Source organism: Arachis ipaensis, chromosome B09 (genome assembly GCF_000816755.2).
Source record: "Arachis ipaensis cultivar K30076 chromosome B09, Araip1.1, whole genome shotgun sequence".
Taxonomy (NCBI): domain Eukaryota; kingdom Viridiplantae; phylum Streptophyta; class Magnoliopsida; order Fabales; family Fabaceae; genus Arachis; species Arachis ipaensis.
The window spans coordinates 73,690,084-73,702,540 of NC_029793.2; the positions used below are offsets into that span (position 1 = coordinate 73,690,084).

Genomic DNA, 12,457 nt, shown 5'->3' on the forward strand with positions numbered 1-12,457 from the left:
GAGGATTTGAAGATTTTGGCTTCGGTTATTGAGAAGAGTGTACCTCCGAACTTAGTCATTCTAGTTTGTTTACTTACTTTTTACTTACTCTTTCATATCCTTAATATGTCCAGTGTTAACATTGGATTACTTTTAGAGTTCATTAATGCAAGACTATTTTTATTTTAATTGGTGACTTTGATTATTGTTTATCATGTCTCTTTTTATTTCCCCTTTTTATTTTGTAAAGTCTACATTTATGATAATGGAGTAGTTTTCCAACTTGATTGGGAGTTGATTAAAAGGAGAACCTTGAGTTGGAATACTCAAGAGTTCAATCATAATTAGTTCGTTGTTGGTTGGCTTGTTAGTCACTAACTCTAATCCTTCCCAAGGGAGAGGATTAGGACTTGTGAATAGAAGTTGACTTTTAACTTGACTTTCCCTCATTCGTTGAGGGTTAACTAAGTTGAAACAACTACTAATTATTGATTGATCTTGAGAAAATTCCAACAAGGATAGAACTTCCGATTAATCTTCTCCCGGTCGAGATTTTATTTAAATTACATAAATTCTCTAATTTAATTTCCAGTTTATCAAACTAAAAAAACATTTTGGAAAACCTCTGATTAGTAAAATAGCACATCTTCCTGCAACCTGTTGGGAGACGACCTGGGACTCATACTCCCAGTATTTTATTTCTAAAATTTGTGACAACTCTTTTCTAAATTGACAAGTGGATTTTTGCTGGTTAAGAGCTGTACTTGCAACGCCATTTTTCTTAATAATTCTTAATCTGAAAATTTCAGCCGCGTCAACCATCGAGAAAGGTAAGGAAACTCTTTGCCTTGTGAAATTATGATTTTGGTAACTCTAGGTTGATTTGTGGTAATTGATATGGTTTTAGTTGAGTTCTTGCAATTGTTGGAGTTGATTTGGAGCTTTGAGTATGAGATTGGTGATTTGTTGGTGATTGAAAGCTTATTTGGACTCAAAGTGGTGTTTTCTGCATATTGGGAATCGGCCAAGGTATGGTTTTGGTTTCTTCTATGTAATATGTAATATTTTTGGACACTTAGGCTAGTGGACCATAGGATAGAATTAAATTTGATTGTTGATAATTGTGATGTATGATGATTTTGATGATTGTGATGATTATGGTGAATGATGATGTTGAATTATGAAGTTGGGTGGTATAATGATGATTGTGTGGGTTGATAATGAATTATGCTATTTTTTGATGTTGAGATAGGATAAAGGATGCTTATGAGTAGTGAGATTATGTTAAAGTTGTTGATATTGGAATCTTAATGTAGAAAGTGTGGAATTGTTGGCTTTATGGTGGATGAATTGATTGAGGTAGGTGTTGGATTAATTAAGTTAAAATGGAAAGGTAAAGTATAGTAGTTGGTAGTGTTTATGGTGAAATTGAATAGGCTTAGAATTGGTTTGGTTGTGAATTTCGAAGGTTTGAGGACCTAGTGAATTTTTAGTACAAACCAGTTTTTCACGAACTTTGGTCGATCATATCTTGAGCTAAAATTTTTTAAATTGATTGAATTTTGTTTCAAATTAAAGATAATTCAAAGAGCTTTAAAACGATATAGATTTTGTGGAGATCGGAATTTTGTAGAAAAAGATATAATCATTGGAAGTTGGTGTCAAAAATCTAATTTTTGTGATGTTGTAGAAATTGTAAGTTCTGGTTTGTGTGCACACGCACACTGTTGTGCGCATGCTCTGAACAGGGGCCACATTCTTACTTGTGTGTACGCACACCTTTGTGAGCACACATACCCTGTAAATTTTTGAAAATGTGTGTACGCACAGATATGCTCTTTTGAATGCACAGAGGTCAGGATTGACAGCATCTGCTATCCTTTCTTCATCTCTGAACAAGATTCTGCCAAACTTGCCCAAAATTCACCTAAAATCATAAAAATAACACAAAAACTCAAAGTAGATTCCAAAGATGATTTTGCACTAAAACATGGTAAAAATTAATAAAATCTAACTAAAAACAACTAGAAAATGTTATGAAAAAGGGAATAAGATGCTCACACATCACAACACCAAACTTAAACTGTTGCTTGCCCTCAAGCAACCAAAAATAAGTTAGGACTAATTGGAAGAGAAAAATACATCAGGTTTTAGAGTTGTCAATGAGCTCAGTTCTAATTACTGAATGGGGCTATTAGCTCTTTATTTTTTACCAGCTTTGGCATCTCACTTTCCTTTTACGCTTAGAAATATTGGCACCCTTTGGAACTAGAATCCGGATGACATTATTTATTCCCTTCTTCTAGTTTTTCTTGATTCTTGACCAGAGCTTTTTCTTTTGGTGCTTTGCACCTTTGAGTCTAGCCATGACTCTAAGCATTTTGTTTTCAAGTATTACCACCTGATACATAAACGCCACAAGCACTTAACTGGGGGAACCCTTGGATTTGAATTTAGCTTTGCTTAAATTCCCAGACAGTGGTTGATGTGGAAAAAACGATTCCACACAAACTCACCGACAAGTATACCGGGTCGCATCAAGTAGTAATAACTCACAAGAGTGAGGTCGATCCCACAGGGATTGATGGATTGAGCAATTTTAGTTAGATGATGAATTTAGTTAAGCGAATATTTGATGAATTGAGTGAAACTTGGTTAACAGAAGTTAAATTGCAAGAAAATAAAAGTGCAGAATGAAAATTGACTGAATCTAAAGGTGCTAAAGAAGTAAATTGCAGAAACTTAAAGAGCAAGAAAGTAAATGAGCTAAAACTTAAATTGCAAGAAAAGTAAATTGCAGAAACTTAAAGTGCAAGAAATGTAAATTGCTGAATCTAAATTACTGAGAATTGTAAATTTCTTAAAGAACAAAAGGATTTGGGTACTGGGATTCGGAATTGAACTAGAAAATGCAAGCTAAAGTAAATCAGAGAGCTATGAGATGAAGAGATTCAGCTCAGTAGCCAAACAGAAATGGAAAAATGCTTGAAGAAACAAACAGCAAGAAAACTTAGCTCAATTGTGAAATTATTAAAAGAAAAATTAAGATCGAAGAAGAGCAATGAGATTAGAAAGCAGATCTAGATCTCAATTACTCCCTTGACCAAACAGAAAAGAAATTGCAGAAGAAATGAAAATGAAAACAACCCAAGAAATTCAGATCCAACTTTCAATTTATAGAACTATCAAAAGAAAAGTAGATGATTCTCAGATGAAGGATTTCAATGGAATTATTCAATCTGAATTCAAAAACCCAGAACAGAAAGTAGAAGTTGCAGAAGAAAGAAAATGAAAGCAGAAAACTAATTAGATCTAATCCCAATTCCCAAGTTCAAAATGAAAACTAAAAGTGAAAAACTAAAAATGAGCTAAAAGTTTCTTTACAAATCAAATTAACTCCTATTTATACACTTTCTATTTTTGTCTTCAAAGCTTTGGAATGGGCTTTTCAAATGTGGCCTTGAATGAAGAATGGATCCGGGTGGCTTTGGTTGAAATTGGGTTGGAGGCATGCTCCAGTGGAGCGTTCCGTTTGGTTTTGTGAACTTGGCATTCACTTAGCATTGTGTGCCTTCCTCGTGCCAAGCCTTCTTGCCTAGCGTTCACTCTTTGAACGCTACGTTCAAATTGTGAATGCTACACTTGATGCTGAGCCTTCCTCCCCATGAAAAGCACAAAAACGTTGGCTATAGTGAATGTAGCGTTCACTTTGCTGAACGTAGCTTCTTGGCATGCGCCTTGGTTCCTTGGTGCACTACGTTCAAAACCTTGAATGCTCCTAGTTTCCTTGCTCCCTTGCTAGCAATCCACGTAAAAGGTGGAGCTAGTGAACGTCGAGTTCACTTTGGAAGTGAACGTTACTCCAAAAGTGTTGCTGAGTGTGGTTCTTGGGCCTTAAAGATGCCTATCACTTGTGCTTCAATTTTATGCCAAATATAGATTACTATATATCGTTGGAAAGCTCTGAATGTCAGCTTTCTAATACAACTAAAAGCGCATCAATTGGACATCTGTAGCTCAAGTTATGGTCCTTTGAAGAAGGCATGGTCACGCTGTTTTGGAGGCCGAAAACGTTCACTAAAGTGAACGTGGCGTTCACTTGCTTGAACGCTGCATTGGAAGCCAAAGTTAACACCAGATTTTGAGGCCCAAACTTAATGTTCACCCCATACTATTATATATCGTTGGAAAGGTCTGGATGTCTACTTTCCAATGCATTTGAGAGCGCATCATTCCAATCTCTACAGCTCAAGTTATCCTTCTTGGAAAGTGGAGAGGTCAGCTGGCCTTACTACAGCTTGATACTATGTTCCTTTTTGTACTTTTGGGGTAAGTTTTCTCCCTCAGATTTAGTGTCCACCATGTAGTGCCATATATTCTTGGAAAGCTCTAGATTCCTACTTTCCAATGCCACTTGAATCACCTCATTTGGAGTTTTGTAGCTCGAGTTATTCTTGTTGGAGTGTGAAGAGGTCAGGGTTGCAAATCCTCTTTGCTCCTCCTTGAGTCTGTTTCCACTCTTTTGCCACCTTGGGGTTGTGATTCTTCTTTTAGTACTTTTATTTCTCCTTCTCCTTCATCTTTTCACCTATCATCAACCAAACAAATATATCAAAGCCTTGGCATAATCATCAACTCTTGCATCATTCATATTATCAACTAAATCTTGCAAGAAATCTAATGAAAATGCATAAAATTACCAATGTTTGATTGAATCTAGACAAGCATGAAATTCTCACTCAAACACTTACTTATTTCCTAAAAATGCATGAAAACCAAGTGAAAACTAATGAAATAGGCTTGTGAAACTAGCCTAAGATGACTTGTCATCAGTGGTGATCAGAGTTCTTAAGCGTACTCTTTATAGCTTTGGATCATGACTTGAAATGCTCAGTCTCAAGATTTTCTTGACACCTTCACACCACAAGCATATAGTTAGGGATAGCAACTCTTTTGAGCTTTTTAGGCCATTTTTGACCCTCCTAACCATTGATGCTCAAAGTCTTGGAAACTTGTTCTTTTGATTTTTCTTTTATTTTATTTTACTTTTTCTTTTTGCTGTTTCTTTTGCTCCAAGAATCAATTTTTTTAATTTTTCAGAGAATAAATAATACTTCTCTAAATTCACTATTCTTCAAGAACCAATATCCTTAACCTCAATATCAAATATGCACAGTTAATTCATACATTTAGAAAATAAAGATAAGGCCACCACATCAAAGTAACTAGAAAAACTCATAGTATATAACTTAAAATCTCATGCATTTTACTACTTCTTTTTCAAAAATTTTCTTTTTAAGCTTAGTGGACAATTCATGAGACATCTTCTAACCATAAAAATTTTGAAAATAAACTACTAAAGCAAAATCCTAAGAGTGATCAAGCAAAAGCTAGAATAGAAAACAGAAAATAGAATAAAGTACTAAAAAACAGAAAGAAAGGGGGAATGAAACTCAACCACCTCAGTGCTGATGGTTGCTCATTCTATGCTCTTTTGTGAAGATGATTCACCTCCCTTTGGTGCCATTGATGATAATATACACCTAGAGCTCGCTCTGCAACACCAAATTTAAAAATTTTGCTTGTCCCCAAGCAAAGAAAACTTGGTCCTGTATAGGCGTTAAACGCCAAGACTGCTCATCTCCCTTCTGGGCGTTCAACCCCAAGACTGGCATTTGAATGCCAGAGGGTTCTCTCTACTCCCTAATGGGCATTGAAGACCGATGCTCTCTTCTCCCGTCTGGCGTTGAATGCCAGCAAGGGACACCCTCCATGGTGTTCTGTTTTCCTGTCTCGCGTTCCTGTTTCAGTTCTAAGTGCTACGCATTATCACAAATGTTAGTAAAAGGAGAAAAACTATGAAAATAAATAGAAAATACCATCATATGAAATCGAACTCGAATAAGTAAAATGAAACAAAAGAAAGATAATAAGTAAAATGAAGATATGGTTGGGTTGCCTCCTAACAAGCGCTTCTTTATCGTCATTAGGTTGACGTTCACCTTTGTCATGTCAATAAGAAGGTGGAATCCCCTTGCTCGATTTCATCCCGTAGGTAGTGTTTGACTCTCTGACCATTGACGATGAATCTTTTATCAGAATGTCTATTCTGGAGTTCCACATGACCATAGGGAGATACTATAGTGATCACAAAAGGTCCTGTCCATCGCGACTTGAGCTTCCCAGGAAAGAGCTTGAGCCTGGAATTGAAGAGTAAAACCTTCTGGCCAGACTCAAAAACTCTGGAAGATAACTTCCTATCATGCCATTTATTGGATCTTTCCTTGTAGATTTTAGCATTCTCAAACACAACATGCCGGAATTCATCCAGTTTGTTTAATTGGAGTAACTCTCTTCTCTCCTGCTGCCTTGGCGTCAAAGTTTAGGAAACTTGTTGCCCAGTAAGCTCTGTGCTCCAATTCCACTAATAAATGACATGCTTTACCATAGACTAGTTGATAGGGGGACATTCCAATGGGGGTTTTGAATGCAGTCCAGTATGCCCAGAGAGCATCATCAAGCTTCCTTGCCCAATCCCTCCTAGAGGTGCTCACTGTCTTCTCTAGGATCCTCTTGAGTTTCCTGTTGGAGACCTCAGCTTGTCCACTTATCTGCTTATGGTAGGGGGTTGCCACTTTATGACGGACGCCGTATCTCTACAGAATTGAGTCGAGCTGTCTATTACATAAATGACTACCTCCATTGATAAACTGCTATTTTACGGTTTATTTTGTATTGAATTGAGAAAATTTTATCCATTATTCTCACATTTATGCATATAATTCACATGTTTTACATTTTTCTTCCTAATTTTGTGCTATAATTGAAAACATGCTTCTTTAGCCTTAAATTTGCTAATTTTAATCCTTTCTTATTACCATTCGATGCTGTGATATGTGTGTTAAGTGATTTCAGGTTTTCCAGGGTAGGAATGGCTTAGAGGATAAAAAAGAAGCATGCAAAAGTGGAAGGAACACAAGAAGTTGGAATTTCTAGAATCTGGTAGCAACGCGCACGCATAAGCGACGCGTACGCGTGACCAGTGCATCAGGCAAGCGACGCGTACGCGTGGATAATGCATACGCATGACTAGGGATTTGTTAAGCGATGTGTATAAATGGCTAACCCATACGCGTGACGAGCGTCACGTACTGAAGATATCAGAATTCGCTGGGGACAATTTCTAGGCTGCTTTGGACCTAGTTTCAGGCCCGAAAATACTGATTAGAGGCTGCAGAGTAGAGCTGGAAGGGGGGAGTCAATCATTCACACATTCATTCACATTAGTTAGGTTTTTAGATGTAGTTTTCTAGAGAGAGAAGCTCTCTCCTCTCTCTTGGTTTTAGGGTTTTTAGGTTTAGCTCTTCTCAAATTCAGATTGCTACTTTACTTTAATTTAATTTCTCTTGTACTTTTATTTGTTCTAGTACCTTAGTTATCTATTTCTCTTGTTGATTACTTTATGTTGCCAATTTAGTTTATGAATTCTTCTTGTTTCCTTTAATCCATATTAATGCAATTTATGTTTCCATATTTATGATTGCTTTAATTACTTTGTTGTTATTGTTTCCTCTTGCAATTGTTAGTCTTAGATTTTGCTATGCCTTGTTAATTTTCTATGTTTTTATTTTATGCCTTTCAACTGTTTAATAAAATGCTTGGTTGGATTTTAAATTAGATTTTTGTATTCTTAGCTTGGATTGAGTATTTAGAGACTCTTGAGTTATCAAAAGTCTTTTGTTGAATGGTAATTGAGACTTGCTAGTTGGCTTAGACTTTACTAAATCTAGTCTTTGATTAGGACTTGTGAACTTAAGTTGATTTTGCTCACTTGACTTTCCTTCATTGTTAGAGGTTAACTAAGTGAGAGCAAAAGGCAATTACTAACACAATTGATGATGATAATGAGGATAGGAATTTCAATTCTCAATCCTTGCTAGGACTTTTCTTTGTTGTTATTTTATTTCCTTATTATTTACATTACTTGTCTCTTATCACAAAAACCCCAAAAATACTTTTTCATAACCAATTATAAGTACACTTCCCTGCAATTTCTTGAGAGACGACCCGAGGTTTAAATACTTCGATTAATTTTATTGGGTTTGCTTTAGTGACAAACAATTTAAATATTGATTGAGGTTTAATAGTCGGTTTAGAACTATACTTGCAACGCGATAATTTTTGTGAAAATCTTTACCGACATTTTTCCTCCGTCATCTATCACTAATCTGTGTCCTTGGGATGCTAAATCTACTGAATATGTATTTCTGAAGGAATTTCAGCATGACCTGGGTGTCATTAGTGGGTGATGCTATTGCCTCAACCCATTTAGACACATAGTCCACCACCACCAGGATGTTTGCGTTTGAATATGAGGGTGGAAACGTTCCCATGAAGTCGATTCCCCATACGTCAAATAGCTCAATCTTTAGAATTCCTTGTTGTGGCATTTCATGATTATGAGCAAGGTTTCCAGCTCTTTGACACCTATCATAATTGCGGACAAAACTCGTGGGAGTCCATGAAGAGAGTTGGCCAGTAGAACCTGCTCTGAAGGACCTTGGTGGCTATTTGCTCTCCTCCAAAATGTCCTCCATACTCAGATCCATGACAATGCCAGAGGATCTGCTGGGTTTCCTCCTCGGAGACACAATGCCGGATTATGCCATCTGAGCATATTTTAAAGAGATAGGGTTCATCCCACAAGTAGTATTTAGCGTCGTGCAGAAGCTTCCGAACTTACTCTTTGGTGAACTCCTTGGGGATGAACCTCATGGCCTTATAGTTTGCAACGTCTGTAAACCATGGTGCCCTGTAGATTGCAAAAAGTTGCTCATCTGGGAAGGTCTCGGTCACAGCAGTAGTGGGAGGTGACGTTCCCTCTTCGGGCTCAATCCTTGACAGATGATCAGCCACCTAGTTCTCTGATCCCTTTCTGTCCCTGATCTCAATGTTGAATTCTTAAAGAAGTAGCACCCGTCTGATTAACCTTGGTTTAGAATCCTGCTTGGTTAGAAGGTACTTAAGAGCAGCATGGTCAGTATAAACGATAACCTTGGAACCAATTAAATAGGATCTAAACTTATCAATGGCATAGATAACTGCAAGTAGCTCCTTCTCCGTGGTGGTGTAGTTCTTTTGGGCATCATTCAGAATGCGACTAGCGTAATGATGAAATGCATAAGCTTATCATGTTTCTGTCCTAGAACTGCTGCAATGGCAAAGTCACTGGCATCGCACATTAGTTCAAATGGTATGGACCAATTGGGTGCAGAAATGATAGGTGCAGAGACAAGCTTTGCTTTTAAAGTTTCGAAGGCATGCAGGCAATCCTTGTTAAAAACAAAAGGAGTGTCAGTAGTTAGAAGATTGCACAGGGGTTTTGCGATTTCGGAAAAATCTCTTATAAACCTCTTTTAGAATCCTGCATGTCCCAAGAAATTTCGGATTGCCTTAACATTAGTAGGCGATGGTAATTTTTCAATTACTTCCACCTTAGCTTGATCAACCTATATTACCTTGTTCGAAATCCGATGCCCAAGAACAATTCCTTCAGTTACCATAAAGTGACATTTTTCCCAATTTAAAACCAGGTTTGTTTCTTGGCATCATTTTAGAACCAAGGCTAAATGGTTAAGGCAGGAGTCAAAGGAATCACCAAAGACAGAGAAGTCATCCATGAATACTTCAAGGAATTTTTCAACCATATCTGAGAAGATAGAGAGCATACACCTTTGAAAGGTTGCTGGGACATTGTAGAGACCAAACGGCATCCTCCTGTAGGTGAATACTCCATATGGGCATGTAAACGCCGTCTTTTCTTGGTCTAGAGGATCTACTACAATCTAATTGTAGCTTGAGTAGCTGTCCAGAAAGCAGTAAAACGCATGGCCAGACAGCCTCTCCAACATCTGATATATGAAAGGTAGGGGAAAATGATCCTTTCTTGTGGCGTTGTTGAGCCTCCTGTAGTCGATGCACATGTGCCATCCTGTGACGGTTCTTGTAGGGATCAGCTCATTCTTTTTATTGTGGATCACTGTCATTCCCCTCTTTTTTTGGTACCACCTGCACAGGGCTTACCCAAGGACTATCCGAAATAGGATATATGAGTCTATCCTCCCAAAGTTTTGTAACCTCCTTTTGGACCACCTCTTTCATAACTGGATTCAGCTGCCTCTGTGGTTGCACAACCGGTTTAGCATCATCTTCAAGTCGAATCTTGTGCATACACCGAGTGGGACTGATTCTCTTTAAGTCACTTATGGTCCATCCGAGAGCTATTTTGTAGGTTCTGAGGACTTGAATCAAAGCTTCTTTTTCTTGCTGCTCTAGGTGAGAGCTTATAATCACTGGATAAGTGTCGCCATCTCCTAGGAACATGTACTTCAAGGATGGAGGTATGTGCTTGAGCTCGAGTTTAGGAGGCCCATCTTTTTCTCCAGGTGGGTTTAGCGTCTCCTTCTGAAGTCTCGGCTCATCCAGTTCAGGAAGAAGGTTTTCAGGAATCGTGTTCAGGTCCTCTTCAGGTGTTTCAGCCTCAAACACTTCCCCCTTTTGGACGTCAACGATGGTTCATCTTGTGGCAAGGAAAGGTCTTCCTAGAGTGATAGATGCATTCTTGTCCTCCTCCACATCCACAAAATCCATAGAAAAGTTAAAGGGTCCTACTCTCATAAGCATATCTTCTACCACCCCCAATGGAAACTTGACTGAGTGGTCAGCAAGTTGGAGGCAAATATGGGTGGGCTTAATTTTCTGAAATTGGAGTTTCCGCATTAATGACAATGGAATCAAGTCGATGCTTGCTCCAAGATCGCATAAGGCCTCCTTTAAATGACTGCACTGCACTCCTTGGTGAGCACAACTGTTTCTACCTGTTTCCAATCCCTTTTGTTACTCAATATATCCTTCATAAACTTAGCATAGGAAGGCATTTGTTCCAGATCCTCTACAAAGGGGATTTTAATCTCAAGTTTCTTGAAAACATCCAAGAATTTGGAAAATTTCTTATCCTTTTCTGCCTTTTGGAGCTTCTGAGGGTATGGCAGCTTCTCTTGATATTCTGGGGCTTTTGGCAGTGCTGGATGAGTATCCAGGGTAACTGGAAAGGTTTATCAGGGTGTTTGGGGGATACATTCCTTGGATTGGCGTTTATAGCTCCTCCCCTCTCTGGGCATTGAATGCCTGAACTGCACCCTCCTAGATGTTTAGCACCCCCAATGGTGCTCTGGGTTGTGGTGTTTTCATGCCCTGGTGTCTCCGCTGCATCCTGCGCCCTTTTGTTCTGAGGTTGGTGCTCAGGGTTCTACCACTCCTTAGTTGAATTTCCTATCACACCTTCCTTATCTGTTTAGATATCTGTTGTTTGGCCTGGTTCAACTAGGCTTCCATATTCTTGCTGGAGGCTCGAGTCTCCTGTAACACTTCTTGTAGGCTCAGGACTTGTTGTGTGAGAAAGCTCAGCTACTGGGTTAGATTCATTTTATTCAAGAATAGTGTGTTCAGTGGATACGACCTTGACTTCCCCTTCATTGAGGTTTCACTAGATGAGTATAAATATTGATTTTTGGCGAACATCTCAATGAGTTCATCCGCTTTTTCGGTCGTCTTCCTCATGTGTATTGAACCACCTATAGAGTTATCTAGGGACATCTTGGCCATGTCCAAGAGTCTATAATAGAAAATAGCCAGCTTAACCCAGTCTGAGAATATTTCAGCGAGGCATCGTCTGAGCATCAGCTTGTATCTCTCCCAAGAATCATGAAGAAACTTGCTTTCTCTTTGTTTAAAGGTCTGAATATCCATTCTCAACTTACATGGCTACCTTGGAGGAAAGTATTGATTCAGAAACTTGTTCACTACTTTACTCTATGTGTTCAGGCTTACTCTGTATTGAGCATCCAACCATCTCTTTGCTTGGTCTTTTACAGCAAATGGAAGAGCAGCAGCCTGTAGACGTCAGGGTCTTCTCTGTTAGTCCTCACAATGTCACAGATTTGTAGAAAATTAGCGAGGAACTCATTGGGTTCTTCTTGTAGGAGTCCATAAAACTGGAAGTTATGCTGCATTAGAGTTATTAATTGTGGGTTGAGCTCAAAATTTTTCACTCTAATAGGAGGCACACTGATGCTCCTTCTATAGAGATCAGGGGTGGGAGCTGTATAAGATCCCAAAGTTCTTCTGGATTGTGCAATTTCATCTAGATCCATAGTGGTTTTGTTGTTCCCGTGTGCAAAAAGCAAGAGACAAGAAAAATGGAAATCTCTATGTCAGAGTATAGAGAGCTCCGGGTGAGATGTCCAAAAGAAATAAAATTAAAATAAAGTAGCCAATTAACAAGAAAATTCGAAACAAGAATGCAAGAATTAGTCTTAAAAGTTTCAAGAATCAGAAAGAAAATTTTCTTTTAAAAAATAAATTCGAAAATAAATAAATAAATTAGAATAAATAAAAAAATTAACTAGAAATTTCGAAA

The 12,457-nt window shown here is 38.1% G+C and overlaps 1 protein-coding gene across 1 annotated transcript in view; it reads left to right on the forward strand.

The window, feature by feature from the left end:
- LOC110266865 (uncharacterized mitochondrial protein AtMg00810-like) overlaps positions 11,024–12,457 on the forward strand; it is a 7,034-nt gene continuing 5,600 nt past the window's right edge. Inside the window, exons 1-4 of the mRNA XM_021111911.1 lie at positions 11,024–11,079; positions 11,337–11,399; positions 11,700–11,773; positions 11,863–11,954. Coding sequence (XP_020967570.1) covers positions 11,024–11,079; positions 11,337–11,399; positions 11,700–11,773; positions 11,863–11,954 — 285 coding nt within the window. The remainder of the gene's footprint in view (positions 11,080–11,336; positions 11,400–11,699; positions 11,774–11,862; positions 11,955–12,457) is intronic.